Here is a 21,970-nt window from a genome sequence, read left to right on the forward strand (position 1 = left end):
ATTTATTATTTATTTATCTTCCTTCTGGTTAATGAATATAATGATGAAAGTTCTTGGCAAAATGTGAATTGATTTGAATCCAACCAAACTTTTTCACATCAAGTAAAGTATTCTAAAATAATGATGGTGCTCTATTTTGAAAAGCATGCATGCTTTTGGGGGGCAGTTATCCTGAAACTGGCTTGAATGCCATTAAAGGACATAAGTAACACAAAGTAATCTGATGTACATGTATAAGAACAAAGATTCTTTGCCACTGCAGCTTAAAACTGAGCTTTGTAGAGCTTCCCTTTCCCCTCCCCACTTCCCACCCACACACCACGGCAAGACCTTAGGTTAGGTGAATGATATTTGGGCATTTCCTCCAGCAGTTGTCATGCTTCCTGTCCCAGTGGGCAGGGAGATGCTCTGAAGTTGGCTACTGAGTAGTTAATTCCAAGAAGCAGCCTTCTTGGTCTCACACATACCATCTGGCAGACCAGCAGACACCAGATGAATCAGCAGAGATTATGGGAGACATACCCTTCAGAGATGTCGCCATCAGGCAAATCCTAGTCTAAGGATTTTTTGTTGCCATCGCTAGGGCTCAGGTACACTTAGAATCCATTCATAAAGACTTGTTGAAAAGCATTGCTATTAAAGGCACAATGTCACAATTCCCGCTCCAGCCTATTATGAATATGTTGTACCATCAGACGACCTACTATACCTTGCTTTCACTCCCAACTCCACATTACTTTCTTTACTTCAGTAAGGAGGTTGTCGAGACTTGGAAGCAATTAAGAATGGTAAGAGTTTTACCTCTATTGGGGTCCCCATGGAAGGAACAGGGTGGTCCACTAGGGGAACAGCTAGAATCCCCTAAGTGAATTCCAGAGGTTGGAAATCCCAAGAAGATATTGGTCTGTGGAATTCTGTGGACTGGAAATGGAAATTTACCAGCAACCTCAGAGTGCTCAGTGTACTAACCTTGGAAGACAGAGCATATTCTGAACAGGTGCCTTGAGTCTTTCCGACACTTGAAGCTGGCAAAGTCCAGAAGAGCAGCATCTGCTAGGTAATCCAGACAGGTCCGACAGCCCATTCTTACCCCTCTAAGACCCTTGTGACTATTCCTGCTCCTAAGAACATATTAGCAGCAAGGCCAAAGTCCCACTGAACCATCAGAGAAAAAAAACATTACCCACCTGAGGAGTTCAGAAGGCAGAAAGAAAAGGACCAGCCTAAATACAACATACAGGACTACTGGAAGAGAGAGGGGAACATTTACATATGTTTTAAAAGGTTTTTTTTTTTTTTTTTAATAATATTGAGATCCAAATAAAACAAAATATTTTTGGATGGTTGCTACTTACTTTATCCAATAAATGGGAGGATGGTTAAGAGAGGACAAGTAATTGCTTCTAGGCCTTTTAGCTAAGATCAAGTGTAAAGAGAGGACAAGTGTAGGTTTGTAAATTTGATGTCCAGAAGTTAAGGCAGTTACCATCTGATGGCTTCTACTTCCTCAAAGGTTATCAGCTGAGCATGCAGGAGGGGCCAAACGCGGGTCAGAGCTCTCTAATGGGAAAACCTGGAGCTACGTGCATTAGTTTGCCAGGGCTGCCATGACAAATTTCCACAAACTGGATGATTTAAAACAGCAGCAATTTATTCTCTCACAATTCAGAGCAGAAGTCTGATATCAAGGTCTCAGGAAGGCTACCTCCTCTGGTGGTTGAAGGAAAACCTGTCCATGTCTCTCTTGTAGCTTCTGGTAGTTACCGATAAAGGTGTTCCTTGCAGCTTGTAGCTCCATCACTTCTTTGCTTTTGTCTTCATGTCCTTTGTCTTTGTGTGTATCCTTGTCTCCAAATCTCCCTGTCCTCTGAAAGACACCACTCATTGGCTAATCCAGCATTACATCTTGATTACATCTGCAAACACTGTTTCCAAACAAGGTCACGGTCACAAGTACCTGGTGTTTATGGCCACGTCATGTATTTTTGGGGACAATTTGACATACAACACTATAGTTTTGGAAAGTGGAAGTGAGGGTAGGCTAAAAGATCAAATATTGACAGGTATTACTGAGAGCCCAGATAGAGCTGTGAATTTAGAGAGGCACCAATCTACCCCGGTATGTAAAATGGTGGTCATGGAATCTGAGGCAGGAGAGGATAGTTGTGATAAAAGAAATTGGAGGGGTCATGGGACTGCAAGTCCTGATGAAAAAACTTGCAAGCTGGGAGGATCACAGATTGTAATGGATGAGTTTATGTCTGAATTCATTATTATGGAGGAGCAGTGATGAATTGACCCAAAATAATACTATGGAACAAGAGCAGGTATTTGAGGTCAAGTGGAAGAGGTGGAACTGATGTTGAAGACAGGATTAAGTGGCTAAAGCTTTCATAGATTCTCCCATCTGGACACTGGTTACTAGGGAAGTTCCTAGGATGATCACGGTAGATGGGAAGATGAGTCAGGGGAAAAGTTTCCAGTGAATAAAGTTTAAGCACAATAAGTAATAAAAAAAAGGGAGGTGGTTTTATCTACAGCCACCAGCTTCAAAGGTGTATGGTTTTTTTAGTGAAAGAATGGAGGATCTATAATCTGGAAATAGCATAGGCAGCAAAGAGGACTCTAAACCCAACAACAGACTCATAGGTGCACACCAGAGTGTACAGCGAGCTTGTAGGAATTAAAATCTTTGTCATCCTATTTCTTTGCAAAATCACCAAAACAACATTAGATCCTGGTCAGGATACAGATCACCTTTACTGGGAAAGAGACAGTTATTTCTGAGAATACAAAGCCCAATCATGAACACTCGTGGTCCAAGTACACACAGAACAACCAATAGAACAGTCACAGACACACACACAGCTGCCAGGACAGTACTGTGGCAAGGAGCAGTACTCAGACAAGAGACACGAGTCACAATCTGATGTAGACTTTCAACAATTTTATTCAAAAGATCTCCAAGGAGACTTTGAAAGATGTGATATCAATATTACAACAAACTAATCCAATTTTACTCAGCAAAATTCATTTTGATATTTTTAAATTGTGGTAAACTGTAGTAGAAATGAAAAGACAAAGCCCCTCAATCTGAGAGTTTTGTTCTGCTGACTGTTCCTCTAGGATAAAAAACAGGAAGATGAAGAGTGAAAGCCAAGTGATCAAAGGCAAGAAAAATGCACGGCTTATTTGTAGGGCAGTGTCACAATAATTACGTTGGTAGGAGAAAACCTTAAATAGGGTAGGCAAAGGATATTTGCAGACTTTATACTTGATACAGAAGGGAATGGGAGACTCATGGGAAAAACAAATTTGTAATACCTTAAACTGATTTCTAGTTTTAAACTGCGTTTTCATATATTATTCCAAACATGGTAAGAGTTAGGCAGGACACACAGACGTATCTGTAGTATAAGTGCCCTGTAGATATAACACAGGTGAGAACAGTGATGCTCAAGAGATGGACGGCCCCACCACCCACCCAACTGAAGTGCAGCAGGAACCAGACCTCTGGTCTTTCTTGAGCTTTGCTCCTCTTCCACTACTTGACATATTGTCAATTCTCAAGACATAAGGAAAGAAGACTTTGGCAAATCTATTCTGGAGGTGTCATACAGGGAAGTTTAGCTAGGAAGGGACCAAGAGACGGAAGGCTGCTGGAATAGAGGCTACAGGTGCCCCGGTGCTAAGGGCTATGTGTGAGATTGGAAGTGGCTGACTTGAGGCATCAGCGGAAGACAGGACTTCAACAGCTTTGGTAGTGTGAAGAAGGCAAAGGATTCAAAGACACTTCTAAAATTCCCAAACAACTTGGCACAAATGGTGCCCCTGCAGAGGGGAGAGGATTTACATGCAAGAAAGGAGCTGATGAATTTGCTTCTGGCATGCACCACGTATTTAAGGAAACAGCAAAATACACAGGGTGCGATGCTTGTAACAGTTGTAAGTACAGCTTTATATTTCAGCTCAAATGTTGGACCTGGAGATTTAAATTTGAAGGGAATTAATAAAAAAAAGTTGATGGACTTTATATTTTAATTTACTATTTTTAAAGATGTATGGGTCACATCAGAAAAATAAATGATAAATAAAGAGTATTCCTTGATGAAACCATTGAAAAAGTTCTCCTTATATATTTATCAAAATTCAAAAAAAATTTTTTTCAGTCTCACTTTGTCGCACTCAGTAGAGTGCCATGGTGTCACAGCTCACAGCAACCTCCAGCTCTTGGGCTTAGGCAATTCTTTTGCCTCAGCCTTTCGAGTAGCTGGGACTATAGCAAAACTCAAATTTTATAATCATTGTCATGTCTTGTTTCCTCGTAAGTCTCCATGCAAACAGTGTGGTAGTAGTAAATTAATCTTCTGAGATGTAAACAACCAATTTACCTATTTTTTTTCCAAGAAGGTATGCTCTTCTCCAGCTGTCTCCCAGCTATGTATAGGCTAACCCCCTTTCAATATGCACTGGGGGAAATTTTCAAAGTGATGCATTTGACAGACAATCCTCATCTGGATTTTAATTAAGGCACAGCACAAAACACTACCTGGTAAGCATATAAAGGATCGGCACATGTCAAAAAGAAGTTAGAGGTAGAAAAAGAAAACAGATGCTAGTACTCAGGGAGCTTTAGAAGTTACAGTTTCACATCTGAGGATAGTGATTAGAAAGCCCTGACAAACTAGAAACATTTAAAAAATTAAATTCACTTTTGGGAAAGTATAATGTTAAAGTAAATGGAAAGCAGCAAGTAACAATCATTCTAGGTTCAAAACAAACAAAAAAAATGTTAAGGAAAAAAAAGATAAGAAAAGGTACCTATTACCTCAAAATATCCTGGAAGGACAATGTTCTGCTTTTATACACAGGAGAGAGGAGACAAAGCATGAAAGGTAGAAAAACGAAGAGAGAAACTAACTAATATAAAGTGCAGAAATTAGGCAGAAAATGAAAGAAATGAAGCAGGAATTCTCTTCAGTTACAGAGATTAAAGTGTTTAATACAGAAGAAAAAGCTCCAGAGAACCCTTTTTCTTTCTTGCAAATGTATGGCCCCTTCCTTATTCTAAATCAGGATCTTTATAAAAGGCATGGGAAGAGATGTTCCTTAGGAGGGTGACCGTACAATTTCAATGACCGTACATTTTTGTCCAGGACAGATGCTAAATCAGATAGGGTAAGAGAACCACTGGTGTCATCAGGAGTATCCCAGGCACACCAGATGTGGCAGACTGACGGTGAAATGGCCACAGTTCCCCACCCCCTCTATGTGAATATCTTTTACGAAACAACTTCACAGTTCCTCTCATCAACAGGTAGACTCTTCCCTTGAGTTTGCTTTGGCCCTATGATTACTTTCGGCCCATGAACTGACAGGAACGTGACTTCTGTGAATACGCCTCTAGACACACTGAGCACATGTGCTTTCTCTTCTGGACCCGCCACCCCTACTAAAATAAACCCAAACTAGCCTGGCTAGAGAAGAGACATCACAGGGCCAGTCAGCCCAACCATCCACCTCCCTCAACCAGTATAGCATCCATGCTAATCTTAGAAGCTGAACCACCTAGCCAACCTGCAGCTGACCATGAACTCAGCCACAATCAATACTAGTCAGCTGAGTTCAGCCTAATTTCCTCTAAAATCTTGAGCAAAATACATGGTCAGTGCTTCCAGGCACCAAGTTTGGGATTTGTTAGCAACATGGCAATAGCTAACAGATATGACTCAATCAGAGAGTGCCCACCTCCTCAGAAGCTCAACAGCCTTATTTTCTACTGAAATGAATCAACCTACTCATCTGTACCTGGGACAGGATTAAGAAACCCAGGGCTCATAAACCAAAGCCCTGGAATATATTATGCTTTTTTTATTGTTTCTCACTTCCATTAACTTAAGAGTGCTCTATCCAAAATTAATTACTGGTATATTCATGCTTTCCCTAGGAAATTAAAATCTATAGCCTACCTATACCATCTTCTTTAAAAAAAAAAAAAAAAGCCACTCAGGCAGAATAGGTATCATTACACCCATTTTACAAATAAGGAAATCAAATTGAAGGGCAAATTTTACAGTAGCAAATGGCAAAGCTACAATATTTAAAATTACAACAACAAACTTTCACTGCTTTTTCTTAGAGCTCTTATACTTAAATCTTGAGTATTACTAAAAATTTTTTCAGGGATATAGTTAATTAAATCAATGAGGCACTGGTTTCCTTTCTTATAAAGATAACATGTTTTGAGGAGCAAATAAAATAATATATGTAATGCAAGTAGCCCAAGACGTTGTCCTCTTTCCTGACAATGACAGGGCTCTCTCCAAGCTAGATAACCTGCACCCTAAGAGCACCAAGCATCACCTGAAACACAAATGTTCAGATAGTTAGCACAGGCAAGTGCATTTCTAAGGTAGAAACATTTATTTCGGATGTACAAAAATAACACTATTTTAGTCAGGGTAAGTATGCAGAAGTATATTTTTTCCTTGCAAACTCATACTCAAATGTCAACATATGGTTTCAAGCCATTCTTAAATTAACAAGGAACCAATGCAGATAGGATCTGCCAACAGAAGAGATGTATTAAAGCTCCATATAGCTCTGGCAATCAGACAGCAAAGTGACCTTGTGCAGTGACTCTCAACTCCAGTGTGCATCAGAATCACTCAGATTGTGGAAAAAGCACTTTTAGGGAACTGAAAGAAAATCAGCTTAAGGTTAAGCAAACCACTGGGCTCAGAACAAATACTTTGCTCCTCAGGGAGAGGGAAAGACAAAATACACTATGGTGTAGATCAGCCACTTACTCACTGTGTGACTTCTTGGAGCTTCAGACTCAGCAATTACTGATTCTACTCTCAGGAATTACCTTACAGATTGGGTCAGACAGCAGGTGATAAGTGCTTCTTCCTCCATAACACACAGCTATTACTTTATTTCAACACCATCATTATTTGATACAGAGAATATTCTCCCTTATACCCTACTCCCAAATAGCTGTTATTAATTTTAAAAGTCAAGCAACCACTCATTGGGTTCAAGCTCACAGACTACCAGCACCATTTTTACATTGGTACCCTTTTCCCTAGCTTCAATCATTCACTAGTGTAAGACTTTAAGAGATGGCTGAAATAACAACTCTTATATCTAAACTAAGATTATGATTGAAAGAAAAGGAACTAAAGCTTAAAACTTGTGTCTCACTTCTAAAGCATCAACAGCTACATGAATGTTCTGCTTTTCAAAGTGACCCCATTAGAACCTCTTCCCTACACTGTTTTCTGAATCTCAGAGTCCAGATGGAAATATGGGAATAAAATACCTACCATGTTCATCACTTCCTATATTCAATATACTACCTAGTAATGTTTCATAGTTAATGTTTTGGCCATTTAAGTACCTACCCACATAAATATTTTAGGTTTTAATATCTAAAACTATAAAACACAGCTATAGGGGTATACAGTTAGGCTAAAATAGGTTTTCCCAACTCAACACTAATGAGACATTTGGGTTGGATGGTTGTGTGTGTGTGTTGGGGGTGGGGGGTCCTATGCATTCAAGGGCATTTAGTGGCATCCCTGACTTCTACACACTAGAGGTTAGTGGTAACCCGCCCCCACCTAGTTTTGACAATTAAAAATGTCTCCTGACGTTGCCAAATGTCTTCTGGAGGCCAAAGTCACCCCTGGTTGAGAACCTCTGGGCTAGAATTCCATATAGACATAACTCTGGGCGCACAGATTATTCGAGACTCTGTGTAATATTACTAATATAAAGAGTCTAGCACATTAGGTTTCCGCTACACTGTTTATGCTAGGGCTGAGTGTTTATATAATATACTACTTAAGCACACAGCTACCCACATACAACTTTTTCCTATTAAAAACACTGACATTAGACAAGAAAAAAAAAAAACCCACAGCTAATCCAGTAACCATCTTTCTATCACCTGGTGTAAGAAAAACTTAAAGTTTACAAATATTTGCTGAATGAAGGCCTAGAAAAATCACTGCAAGAGTCCTTCTTTCTGAATCCGAAGTCTGTCTTTCTCTACTTGTAAGCGTTCCTTTTCAATCTGCAGCTTCTCAGATTCAAACTTCAGAAACTGCAGCCTATCTTTTTCCAGTTGCAGGCGTTCTCGCTCAAGCTTCAGCTTCTCCGTTTCTATGTCCTGTGGTTGAAGTATGGACTTCTCCCCTTGACCGAGCTCATTCTCCAAAGATGGCTTCTCTGCATTCACTATCTGTAACCTCAGCTTCTCTCTCTCTATCTGCAGCCGCTCCTTCTCCAGCTGAAGCCGCTCATGCTCCACATCTACGTGTCGCAGCCGCTCCTTCTCAATCTGCAGACGTTCCTTTTCTACCTGCAGCCTCTCAGCCTCAATATCCAGGCGGCGTTTTTCCAACTCCAGTTTCTGTTTCTCTATGTTTACAAGCAAATGGGGATCATCATATGCAGATCTAGCAGGAGTTGAGTTAAGAGTAAAAAACTCATCGATGTGAGGGAAGTCCGGAAGTTCATTTTCCCTCCTGGAATCTGGTATGACAGATGACAACATTTCTTCTTCCTCCTCAATCTCAAACTAAGGGAAGAGAGAAAAGCAGCTTTCAGTGTTTACTTTCTGAAAAACTTTCTATATTGTCTCACTGTTCAAAACCACTTAATTTGAACTTTGAAAATCACGTACATGGAATTACCTAAAGTCACTTATACATGTAATTGAGGTTATGATGTTTAGGTTGGAAGAAGTATCACTAATGTAAAGAAAAAACAAATGAAATGAACTTGTACTATCTTTAAGTAAACTTGAAAATCTGAGAACTTCTTAGCCATTCTTAAATCCCACACCAGAATTGAAGAAGAGAAAAAGGGGGTACACAGGCCGATACTTACCTCAGGACTCTGGGGATCCCTTTCTTCCTCTTCCACTTTAACCTCAGTTAAGGATCCACCTGCATCCCTGAAATCGGCCACATTTTGCCAGTCAAAATTTGCATCATTTCGGAATCCAATCTTTTCATCTATCTCTTCAGTGAGAGAGTCGTCTAAGTCAGAGGAGGGGAGGGGAAACCCTGAGCCCACCAGCTTGATGTTGGCCTTCATCCTCTTCCTCTTCATGAGTGCCCTCCAGTCCAGGTACCTCCTCTTCACCTCCGTCCCCGTCCTCTGCTCTCCTTCCCCGACAGCATTCACGCACTGTGCAATCTCCTCCCAGGCCATTCGCTTCATCACGTTAATTGTGGTATTGAGCTGCTTGGAAAAAATGACTTCTTTCCTTTTCGTAATTTCTTTTAAAAGGGTCTGAGTCTCTTGAACACTAAAATTGCTTTTCCTTTTTCTTTTCAACTGCTTCATTTTTTTAAACTTAAATGCAGTTTTTACAGTAAGAGAAAATGTGAAAAGAATTTAAGGAATGCTGCAAAGTACAAAAACCAAAGACAGCTCCTTGTCAGCACGTGCGTGGTTCCAATCACTGAGCTCCCACTCATCCAGTGACAGACAGGCTAGGTAATTCCTAGAAGAAAAAGTACAATCAATCTCCAACTTCTATAACATACTTCAACCCAATAAGCTACATAATCTTAAAAAGAAAAACCACCCTCTCTCTAGCTCCAAATCGCACAGTTCTCTACCTTTGCCAGCACCACCGTAGTCCCATCCCAGGTTACCAGCTTCTCTCGCTCAGGCTACTGGAAAGGTTCCTACCCAGTTGCCAGTATTCGCTCTTGCCCCATTTCCTACATCTCCAGAGCCTCCTCCCACTGATTCACCTCTGTCTGCCAAGTACCCTGAAAGTTACCTACTCCTGCCAAGCTCTTCCCCTTTTCAGAGCCTTCGCCCACACTGTTCCCTCTACCTAGAAAATGGATTGCTCCTTCCTCGGTCTACTTAATTCCTCCTCCTCTTTCAGCTCACAGATTAGGCAAATTAAGCATCTGTTTCTCCGTAAATCTTTTCCTACCAAGTCAAATTCCTCTAGCATAAAGTCCACAGAACTTCCCTTTGGCTAGATTTTACACCTGTACTGACCCACGGCTCAGAGTCCGTCTCTTCCCTACTCCACCACAAGGTTTCATGACAGCAGAAATGTGTCTGCCCATTTCCCCAGAGCCTGGCAGAGTTCCTGGCACACTACAGGCACACCATAAAGACACTTGGAAGGAACGCAAGAATGGATTTGCAAAATGATCACTGTTTGAAATACTTAAAAGAAAAAATAAATGTCGTGTCGACACCGTAGAATAACTGTAAAGGGAAAATGAAAGGCTGAGCTGAAAATCCACAAAACCCAGAAGCCAATTCCAAACAATGTAGTCTGATCAGAGAAATTACAACTACCTATATTTTACTATTTCAAAAAGCAAAACTCATTTTGAGGTTAAATCAATAAAGAAACCCTAAGCTTAGAATAAATTTCTTGAAACAATGAAAATATTATAGGGATAAAACAAAATTAAAAGAGTAAGGCTCAGCGCCTGTGGCTCAAGCGGCTAAGGCGCCAGCTACATACACCTGAGCTGGTGGGTTTGAATCCAGCCCGGGCCCACCAAACAACAATGACAACAATGACAACTACAACCAAAAAATAGCCGGGCGTTGTGGTGGGCACCTGTAGTCCCAGCTACTTGGGAGGCAGAGGCAGGAGAATCGCTTGAGCCCAGGAGTTAGAGGTTGCTGTGAGCTGTGATGCCAAGCACTCTACCCAGGGTAAAAGCTTGAGGCTCTGTCTCAAAAAATAAAATATAAAATAAAATAAAATAATTAAAAGAGAAACATAAAAAACAGCAAGGATTTTCCCTAGCTGACCCACCTAATCAGTTAAAGAAAAAAAACAATTAAACAAAAAAATTCAGTTCCTAAACCTTTGGAAGATGAGTGCACGGTTCATTGTTTGCCACTGTAATTCTGTCTCTCAATGTTCACTCTCCCCCAACACTGAAACAAGTCTCTAACAACACCTCTGCCCCCCAAAAAGAAAAGAAAACTAGGCTGATGGTATATGTGTTTCCAATCAATGCTTTTAATTATTTGCCTTTCCTTGGAGAATTTCTCAGCAGAACTCGGTATTATTCTGGGCCACTTTAATTGTAAGTTGAAGATCATGATGTAGGCAAATAACTATACTTGGAGTTTCAATAAAATAAATTTTAAAACATTCATGTGGAAAATACTTTAATATAAATTCTGAGTAGGAAAGACCCTCTTGTAAGCATTTCTTTTAGATGTGAGAGAGAGCATGCTTCCAATTTCCAGACAATTTTCATGCAGTCAGACTATCAAAGAGGTTGTACTGAAGCTTGTTAAGAAGGTAAACTCTGCATATTCCAATGCAGCCCAGGGGCATCACAAATTCTGCAGCTGGGACCTAGCAACCTTTGTTCCAGAAGCCCTCCATTGATTCTAAAGCAGATCGAGTTGGAGAACCTCTGTGTCAGACCCACACCAGCACAGCAGATGCTTCACACACTTGGCGCTCACCCGCCTTGATTTCAAGGTTAACGTGAGGCATCAGACTGGTGGACTCTAAAAGCACTTCTGAAGTGCTCACTGCGTGGATGTGGGAGATAGAGTTTCTCTGCTCTCTAGCCTGTGCGCTAAGGGAAGGACACTGGGAGGCAGGACAGGTGTTGAGTGAGCCAGAGACTCCATTTTCTTCTAGAGGCATAAACCGAGGTCAGCTGGCACAAAGGTCCAGGGGCTTGCCTTATAAATATTCCTTCAACTGAAGAGGAAAGAGGGAGGGAGGTCAGGAAAGCACTTCATTTGGAAAAGATACTGTTAAAATGTGTAAAGGGAAACAAGGGCTCAGAAGAAGGGTTAGCTGCCCAGATCGTGTTTTCTGACTTCAAATTCAATGACTCATCACTGCTACACAGCTGACTTTACAAAATAATGAGATTGCTAAGGTCCCTTCCAGCTCTATCATTGTATGACTGTATACTTTTCTTGTCAATATGAAGAAAAAATACCAAATATCTACGAAGTTCCAAGTCCTGTCATTTAAATCCATCCACAGCTTTCTATGAGACCCCAGCCTTTCTGTTTATAAAACAAGATCCACACAGGATAATTTACAAACAACATAGCAAGTTAGCAACAAGTCTTAACATCCAGGTTCCCTCACGTCTCTCCTACCTGGACTTTATTAGCAGCTGTGAGAGCTAAGTCTTAGAAATGTGTGGCTAAGGTAAATTCTGAGATGCCATTTAGTAGACCAAGTAGATTCTTATCCATGTGGAAGGTCCAGGTAACAGTCTGTATATGCAGAAAATTTCCTCAAAGATTCAATCAGTGATGTTTCCTCTAGCTTGTGTCACAGTAAACTAAAATGGAGACCAGGCCTGTGGAATCCCGGAGCAGACAAAGCCAGGTAGGCCTCACAGGTGACCTCACTGACCTGGCTTTATGTGCAAACAGATGCAAAACCTAACTTGGTCTATTTCTTGTAAATGTCTATATTAAAGAACAACAAAACAGAGCACTGACCATTCAGAAGCACCAATTCAGTTAAATAACTAGAGACTTTCCAGCAGGATCAACCAAATCAAGCAATCTTGTAACTGCTGCTTTGCTTTACTGTCTGTTATCCCTATAAAAGCATTCCCCTTGTGTTTCCTCTGGAGAGCCCCCAAACCAAGAGTTGGAGCTACCTAACTCATGAATCACTGTTTGCTCAAATAAAGTCTTAAAAACAAAAACAAAAACAAACAAAAAAAAAACTTTACTGTGCCTCAGTTTACCTTTTAATATGGTCTCCTCTCAAATACTCTGATGTCTGCCAGTTTAAAATTTTAATTAGCATGGGAAATATTTCTTTAGTAATTCACAAGAAAAATAATTATCTTCTACTGAAGTAAAACTACAGGAATTAAGCAAGGCTACATTTAACCTGAAAGTTCATGAAAAGTCTTTTGTACCCACTAAGTCTATTTGAGCCTTTTCTCTTTTGGAATGAAAAGCAGATGCCAATTCCTTATTTTTAGACCTTAATAACAAAGCATTTTTTGTTACCATTTTTTGTTCCTTTAACCATTTTCCTTTTCAAGCTTCCAGTAATCTTTGTTTAGCTGACTTTGCGTGTATCTAATAACACTAAAAATATGCCTGCCATGACATCTTGTTGTTTCTAATCAGTCATGTGGAACAACCATCTCCTGAAATGAAGGTCAAAGAGAACTAAAAACCCCAAACAGCAGAAAGTAAATTCTCAAATCACTATCAATTTCACACATTCACAAATAAGGGCAAAACATGCAAAAATAAGAAGAGATTGCAGGAAAACTACTTCTAAAGTAGACTAGAAGACCTTCAAAATTTCTCAAGAGACATGTAATGATAAAATTCAAATTCACTAAATTGGAACATGTAATTCAATGGCAGCACTTATGATAATGTCCTAAGGATATGCTGCCCTAATAGTCAAATGTTAAGCCTCTTGTCACTAGAATGTAAGCAAAGAAATTAAAACATCATCAAAACAGGCAGTGTGTGTCGTGATTATATGAGCAGATTCCAGAATCAGACTGCCTGGGTTAAATCCAGCTCTGCCACTTCCTAGCTGTGTAGTCTTACTTACTGGGCAATTTCATTTGAAAAATGGTAAAAACATTGCTTCATAGAGATACTACCATATTAAAAGATTTAGTAAAATATGGAGAACAGTTCCTGGCACACACTAAGCTTTGTTAAGTATATGCTGTTATTACATCCAAGGCAAAATATTAAAATAATTTTGACAAAAGGAAACAGCTATATGAGAACTGTTCTAGTTCTTATGCTGAGTGGTAGGCCCATGGGTCTTTATTGTAAGTTTCATAACATACAACCTACATTTGGGGTGCACTGAAATGACCAGGAGACCTCTCAGGAGTCAAATGTGCACATCTCTTTCCAATTCTACATTTAGGAATGCCACAGTGGGAGCTAAAAAAATGGCCAAGATGGAGTGCTTATATTATAGAATTGACAAATGCTACAAATTAGGATGTTTTGGTTTTTTAGTTGTAATAAACCAGCAAGAACCTAGTTTATTAGAACACTACAGCTACATTATTTCTATTAGATAAAATATTACATAATAAATATAATTAAGAAAATGGGAAATTTCAATTATATACACGATCCCAAGTTAGTTTACTGAACACTGTAGAAAGCTTATAATTTTAGAGGACCACATTTAATTAGCCTTCTGGCCTAACATTCCTATGTAATTCACCTTAACCCACAGAGGAGGCAAGTATTCAGCTTCCTCATACTGAGAATAATCACGAGGTACCAGGTTATAAGCCATAATAGAAAGGACGGGGACAAATTGCTTTGTGCATCATTAAACCAGCCCCCATATGCTGCTTCTTAGTACCGCATGGTACAGGATACTTGAAGGAATTATTGAAGTTAAAAGTTGGCATTTTCCTTCTTTTACCACCTGCTGGACCTCTGAGGATCGGGGAAGTGATAGTCCACTTGCTCCAGAGACAGCATCTTCAATACACAGAATTGTGCCTAACAACAGGAGGTAAAATACTAACTCAAAATAAGGTATTCAGGGGATAGGAAAAAACCGTAAGAAAAAACAAACAATAATTCAAGGAAGCTAAGCCAGTAAAACTGAAATTTTCATGGGCACACAAAGCACATCCTTGTAAGTAAAAGGCTGTCCAAGTCATATAGAGGCAGAAGCAGCTGATGAGACTAGTAAGACATCAGATGAACTACCCTGCCTAAAACCACACCAGAGAATGGAACAGCTCACAGGTCGTGCAAAACTCTCAAGAGAAAATGTTCAGCATAGAGGCTGCATTGCTACTTAAGCACTACTGACTGATCATAAGCAAATTATCAAAGACGTTTAAAAAAAAAAACAGAATTTGGGGCGGTGCCTGTCGCTCAAAGGAGTAGGGCATCGGCTCAAACCCAACCCCAGCCAAAAACTGCAACAAAACAAAACAAAAACCTAGAATTCACAGATTAAATATACTTAAAAATTGAACACAGTTAAAATTACATCAAATTCCATATCAGATTAAATACCTACAATGTGATAGAATTAATTCTGTTTATAAAAGATATAGAATGTTTCATGGTATTTACAAAGCTTTGTATTTGAACCATTGATATTTATATATGAACTACCTTATGTCTAAGGTAAAAATATAAATATTTATCAAGAGAGGACCAGATGCATAAACTATACAAGGTCATGCAATGGAATATACGCCATAAACATCATACTAGAGCATGATTGTATCTTAAGAACGTACCCTTATATAAGTGCTATAGTAAATCCAAGCCACTGAAATTAGAAAAGGAAATGTGCGTGTCATCTATGTGCACACACTCACGGGTGGCTGAGGAACACAGATACGCAGAACATGCTGTGCTCTGCAATGGCCTTGGCATCCACAGCCACGGAGGAGCTCCAGGGATCCTGGGAACAGTCGCTTCTGTTTCAGTCATGTGGCTGGTTGTTAGCACACAGCACAACATTTGCTTTATTTTACTTCAAGGTGATTAACATTATAATAAAATCTACTTATTAGATATTTTTATTATAGAAAACCACATGCTGTATAAAGTCCTATATCAACAACTCATAAATCTATTGATTTTTAAAAACAGAAGGTTTATAAACTTTTTAAATGTTTAAAAACCCAATTAAAAATGAAGGGGCGGTGCCTGTGGCTCAGTGAGTAGGGCGCCCGACCCATATACCGAGGGTGGCGGGTTCAAACCCAGCCCCGGCCAAACTGGAACAAAAAAATAGCCGGGCGTTGTGGCGGGCGCCTGTGGTCCCAGCTACTCGGGAGGCTGAGGCAGGAGAATCGCCTGGGCCCTGGAGTTGGAGGTTGCTGTGAGCTGTGTGACGCCATGGCACTCTACCAAGGGCGATAAGGTGAGACTCTGTCTCTACAAAAAAACAAACAAACCAAAAAAAATACAAAATGAAATAAAAATCTTTCCAACACAACTAATATTAACAATTTCTTAGAAATTCTTTCTGGAAAAATCATGTTTATAAGAACATACATATATTCATTAGCACATATTACAAGAATACACACTAATTCCATTTATATAAGTTAATGGAACTTTTGTTTTTTTTAAGAGACAGTCTTATTATTTTGTCGCCCTGGGTAGAGTAACTTGGCATCACAGCTCACAGCAACCTCCAGCTCTTGGGCTTACGTGATTCTCTTGCCTCAGCCTCCTAAGTAGCTGGGACTACAGGCGCCCACCACAACGCTGGACTATTTTTTGTTGCAGTTTGGCAGGGGCTGGGTTTGAACCCACCACTCTCAGTATATGGGGCCTGCGCCCTACTCACTGAGTCACAGGCGCCCCCCAAGTTAATGGAACTTTTTAAGTTAAAAAGCAGTCTCAGTTGAAAATATAAAGAGATATAAATCATATACTAAAAAAATGAAATTAAAAGCAGGAAAACAACATGAAGATTAAATGATTATAAAGGACAAATGAGGCAAAACTGGGATCATGAACATAAAAACTTATCAGCCTCTAGAATGAAAAATAGTAAGAGATGAGAAAAATTATGAAATTGAAAAAACTTGTGAAGCTATTGCTGAAGCAGCGTCTCTCCCACTGTGTCGTGTGCACCGACCATGTGAGGCCGGATACAAAGCAGACTGTCACTCAGCAGGTCTGGGGCGCAGCCAGGGCCTCTGTTACAGATGTCAGACAAGCTCCCAGATGATGCTGACCCTCGGACCACACTTTGAGTAGCAACAATCTAGACTAGAACAGCCCTGTCCAATAGAAATAAAGGACTCACACGCAGAATTTAAAACTTCCTATGGTCACAGTAAAATAAAAACAAAACAAAGGTGAAATAAATTTTAACATATTTTATCATTTCAATATGTAATCAATGTAAAATTAATGTAGATTTTCATTCTTCTTTTTTCCACTAAGTTTAAAATACACTGTGTATTATATTTTCCAATTCTAGAACGTCTCATTTTGTATTAGCCACACTTCAAAAACTGAATAGAAATGTACCTAGTAGCTAAGACTGTGCAGTACACAAAAATCACCCAAGGAATTCCCATTTTTTTTTTTAATTTACTTTTTTGCAATTTATAGCCGGGGCTGGGTTTGAACCCGCCACCTCTGGCATATGGGGCCGGTGCAGCTACTCCTTTGAGCCACAGGCGCTGCCCCCCCCAAAATCCCCATCTTTAACCAATTAAAACAGTCTTTGGAATAGAGCTGGGCACTGGGTGTTTACAGCTCTTCAAGCTACTCTCATTCCCAGCCAGGATTAAGAACTACCCTGTTAAAGAGTCAAGTGTGATGTCTACTTGCTCAAATATAAGGCAGACAAGGTAGAAAGCAAAGGCTGCAGCTGCAGAGAAATTCCTTTCAGAGGTCCCTAGGGAAAGACTCCATCTGCCACAAAAGACTTAAAATATAGACAACGCTGGTTTAATTTTGGAGCAATATGCCCAACACAATGTTATGCCAGATGTAAGAAGAATATGCCTTCTTGTAAGGACCAACTCATACTTGCATTTGTTGAAAACACATCAAAAGAATACAAGCTAAGTCGATTTAGACTTAAAAAGAAATGTGTTGTAAGTCCCATATCTTTAGACACCTATCCTTATCTTTATTGAAGAATTAGGAAGTATAATATCCACTATTAGATTACATAATTAAGATATACAGCTTCATAGCCGGGCGTTGTGGCGGGCGCCTGTAGTCCCAGCTGCTCGGGAGGCTGAGGCAAGAGAATCGCGTAAGCCCAAGGGTTAAGAGGTTGCTGTGAGCCGTGTGACGCCACGGCACTCTACCCGAGGGCGGTACAGTGAGACTCTGTCTCTACAAAAAAATAAATAAATAAATAAATAAAAGATACACAGCTTCATTGAACACATACATACTGAGTAATTCAAACCTTTCAAAGGCTTTTCATTGCACTTATTGGGTAGGTTTACACTTTGATTTTTCTCTCTTTATTATAAACCCTACCGGAAGCCCTAACTTTATACCTCCATATCTACTTTTTCCAGTTTTATCTGTCACCACCAACACCAACTCCAAACCTACCTCCCAATCCACTTTCTCCACTCACATTCTCCAACAAACATGTGCATAAAGCCAGGTGCGTGAAGACTATAGCAGTAATTCTAAAATTCCCCTGCATTCTAGATCAGCACTGTCCAACAGAAATATGACAGCCCTATATATATTTTTAAATCCTCTAGTAGCCACATTAAAAAAGTAAAGAGAAACAGGTAAAAATGAAATACATTTAACCCAATATACTCAAAATGTTACCATTTCGGGCGGCGCCTGTGGCTCAGTGAGTAGGGCGCCGGCCCCATATGCCGAGGGTGGCGGGTTCAAACCCAGCCCCGGCCAAACTGCAACAAAAAAATAGCCGGGCGTTGTGGTGGGCGCCTGTAGTCCCAGCTACTCAGGAGGCTGAGGCAAGAGAATCGCGTAAGCCCAAGAGCTGGAGGTTGCTGTGAGCCGTGTGACGCCACGGCACTCTACCAAGGGCGGTACAGTGAGACTCTGTCTCTACAAAAAAAAAAAAAAATGTTATCATTTCAATATAAATTATTATTGAGATGATACTTTATGTTATTTTTTAATACTAAGGCTTCAAAATCCAGTAGGTAATTTATACTTCACATTTTCACCTTTCAATTTGGACTAGCCACACTTCAGGTGTTCAATAGGGAGATGTGGCTATTGGCTACTACACTGGAGGGCAGAGCTCTAGTTGTCATGACCCTGCCCTAGCACTGTTACATGTGTATTTCTCTAGCCCATCTTCCTAATTCCTATGGTGTCTATCAATGCTGCTATCAAATAATTTAAAACCTAGTAAAAACTGTAAAACACAGATGCATACAAAAGTACATGAAAAATTGTAATTGTTTGTGCACTGAAGGTTGTAAACCCAGACTACCTGGTTTGCATGCCAATTCTACCACCTACTAGTTGTGGGATCTCAAGCAAATTAATCTTTAAACTTGTTTCTTCATCTGGAAATGGGAATAATATCAGACTAATATAATGATTTGAGGATTAAAAGGGATAATCCAATTAAGCAGCTTACAATGCTTAAAATACCATAAGCCCACAAATGTCAGCTATAATCCATTACCTAGTACAGTATCTGGGCACAGTAAGCAAATATTCCTTTAATGGATGAATAATGCAAACATGAAAAGTACAATAAAGAAATATGAAAAAAACAGTCTTCATGTTCATAAGCAGCAGAAATCTTTGATGGGATCAAGGATGGTTTTGAGAAGGAATGAGTATGTGATTTGGGTTTTTTAAGACAAACTAATGAGAGGAAGAAATAAAGGGGAAAAGTATTAAAATATTAAAGCTAGAAAAGAAGGTAGGGGTCAAATATTATGAATCATTAATGCTGGGTAAGAAAGACAATATTCCTTGCTAAAAAATGCATTGAAAGGGACAAATGTATCTGTGAAAGTTTATATATTTTTGAAATTCAAACACATTACCTTTTATATGGAAGCACTGTTACTGTAATAATAAGCTATAGTATATACAAAATGTAAGTGTATAATAAATTACTTGTCAAGAACAGATACTCAGTTATGAAGAGTTTATGCAGACATCCACCATCAGATGCTGCTGCTTTTACAATCTGAGATTGATTTAGCAATTGAATTGTAAATTTATTAGTGAATGGCAGAAATAGCAGGTCTTTCTAACCTACCAACGAGTCAACAGGTTTTTAAAATCTGGCAGTAGTTGTTGCTATTCGCATGACCTATTTTTTCCAACAATTCCTGTAGCTTAAAATGGCATTCATTTTAAGCCATTTTCGTACCTGTAGCTTAAAAATGGCATCCCTTTGTCTTTAACTGATCTATAGTGAGCTGATTAACTGTAGTATTTCATTGGTAAATGGACTTTAACACATTTTTAACTTTAGTGAAACTGATACTGGAATGCACTCTATAATTTCAGTCTTGGTTTATTAATGTGCTAAAACTTTCGACTAAAATCTTGACATCCTCTGATTCAGTGAAAGAAGACGTTAGCATGGATGCATCTTGAGTTGCTGATATCTGCTCGCCATCCTTACAGGGCTAAAAACCATTTCCAGAAACGTTTGTCTTTCTGTTCCCTCCTCTATTTTGGTACCCATGGAAACGAAGCTTGGGTTTTCTGCCATCTATTTCCCAATAACTTCTTCAAAAAATTCTTATTAAGCTCCTACTATGTGTCAGACACTGTTCTTGGTGCTAGGGATATAACACCACATAAAACGTGAGAAGATGCAGTTTTAGATACCAATGTTATTCGTTCTATATTGGTTATCATCCTGTCATTACAGAAAGGAATCAACAGTTCAAATCTCTAAAATTTACAGATCCTTCCGTGCCAAATTACAGAGAACAGCCTTTTCCCTGAAATCTCGTCTCACAATCATGTTTTACTGGTTGGAAATAGAAATGATACGTAGTTCACTTAAGTAATCCTTGTGAAGATGACACACGGTCAGTGGCATATTTTAACCGAGCAACTTTTTACAAAAACACTAGAATGAAGTTTCTGGATATTTCATGATAAGGCAGAATCAAGGGTCTAAGAAAATTCGACGGTAAATTCATTAAGAAGTTCAAGAAGTCTTGTACCCTCGATGAATCCCCAACAATAAAAAATTCTAAAAAAAGTTCAAGAAGAAAAGCATCACAAATCTACCATCTTCCCTCAACTCCCACCCCAATCTATTCTTCGGTGTGACTTTCCCTCCGCTGTTTTCTTATGAGATTCATGTCCCTGCCGAACAGAATACTCTTCTTTAAAACTTGTAGGAGGTAAATAAAGTTTACTGTTACCAAAGTACCTTTCGCCTCCCGCCTGCTGCCCGCTTCGCGACCATAAGAAACAGCCCCAGGGACCAACAGAAAAAGACTGGAGGGCGCCCTGGAGCGCGGGCGCGCACCTGACTCAGCCACACTGTGCGGGGGCACTGGAAGGAGTCGGGGCAGCCTGGAAGGTGGTTTCTCTTTCGATATATTAGAGTACCGACTGAGTGCCCAGAAACTTACTCGGCTTTGTTTCAGCGGCTTGGGGCCCCCCCTCTCCCCGGGTCAAGCCACAGCCTCGCCTGGTACGTCCCCCGAGCGTCTAGTCCCTCTACGCCAGGGCCAAAGCCCGCAGTGAGGGCGGCCACCTGCCGCTGACCCCTCCGGCCGCTCCCCAGGGAGAAGGCACCCACCGTCCTTGGAGCCACGGCTTGCCTGGCTGCCTCCTTCGGCCCGAAATCGCGCACCTGCGACCCCAATAGCACCTCCACACGATCGCCCCTAAGGGGGATAGAAAAAAAAAAAAAGCTTCTTTGATCCCCCGCCCACCAACTTTGCCCGCCCATCTTGCGCCACCCATTGGGCAATATGGCTGCCGCTCATTTGCTGGGGCTCATCCATTGGGCCAAAGGACATTGCCTTTCTGGCTGAGAGCCCGCCCCAGGCCTGGCCTCACAATGGGAATCGAGTCCCAAACCGGTTCCGGGTTAGTGCCCTGGAATCCCGCCCTCTCTGATTTGCCTCCCGCTCTACGCTCAGTCTTTGGCGTGTGGGTCTGTCAGTCAAGAGGACTCTAGGAAAGGATTGGCTCCTAGCGACGGGCTTGCTGCGCTCTTCTGACTGATTGGAGCACTGGCTGCTGTACCTCCAAATTCCTCTCTTGTCCTTGACCTTCACCTGTTAAAAGGACAGAACTAAAGTGGGAACTCCTTGCGGGCTCTTAGGCCAGCATCTCCTTCTATTCAACCTGCTGCGACCTAGTTTGACCTCTGAAATTGTCCTTGCCAAAGGTCACCGATGACTTCCTTATGGATAAATCTGGGAGTCACATCACAGTCCTTACTAATACTTAACTTATAGAAAAACATTTGAATTGACAATTTCTTCACTGTTGTCCCTGATACTTGCTCCTCCTGATTTTC

At 40.3% G+C, this 21,970-nt stretch overlaps 1 protein-coding gene across 1 annotated transcript; it reads right to left on the reverse strand.

Annotated features, from left to right (window-relative positions):
- Positions 1-1,711: 1,711 nt before the first annotated feature.
- On the reverse strand, positions 1,712-21,352 carry MSANTD4 (Myb/SANT DNA binding domain containing 4 with coiled-coils). Its single transcript, XM_053595266.1, has 3 exons — positions 21,242-21,352; positions 8,899-9,520; positions 1,712-8,587 (listed from the first exon to the last, which is right to left on the reverse strand). The coding sequence occupies exons 2-3, from the start codon at positions 9,358-9,360 to the stop codon at positions 8,012-8,014; spliced, it is 1,038 nt and encodes a 345-aa protein (XP_053451241.1). The 5' UTR covers positions 9,361-9,520; positions 21,242-21,352; the 3' UTR covers positions 1,712-8,011.
- Between the last annotated feature and the right edge of the window lie 618 nt (positions 21,353-21,970).

This window comes from Nycticebus coucang, chromosome 6 (genome assembly GCF_027406575.1).
Source record: "Nycticebus coucang isolate mNycCou1 chromosome 6, mNycCou1.pri, whole genome shotgun sequence".
Classification (NCBI taxonomy): domain Eukaryota; kingdom Metazoa; phylum Chordata; class Mammalia; order Primates; family Lorisidae; genus Nycticebus; species Nycticebus coucang.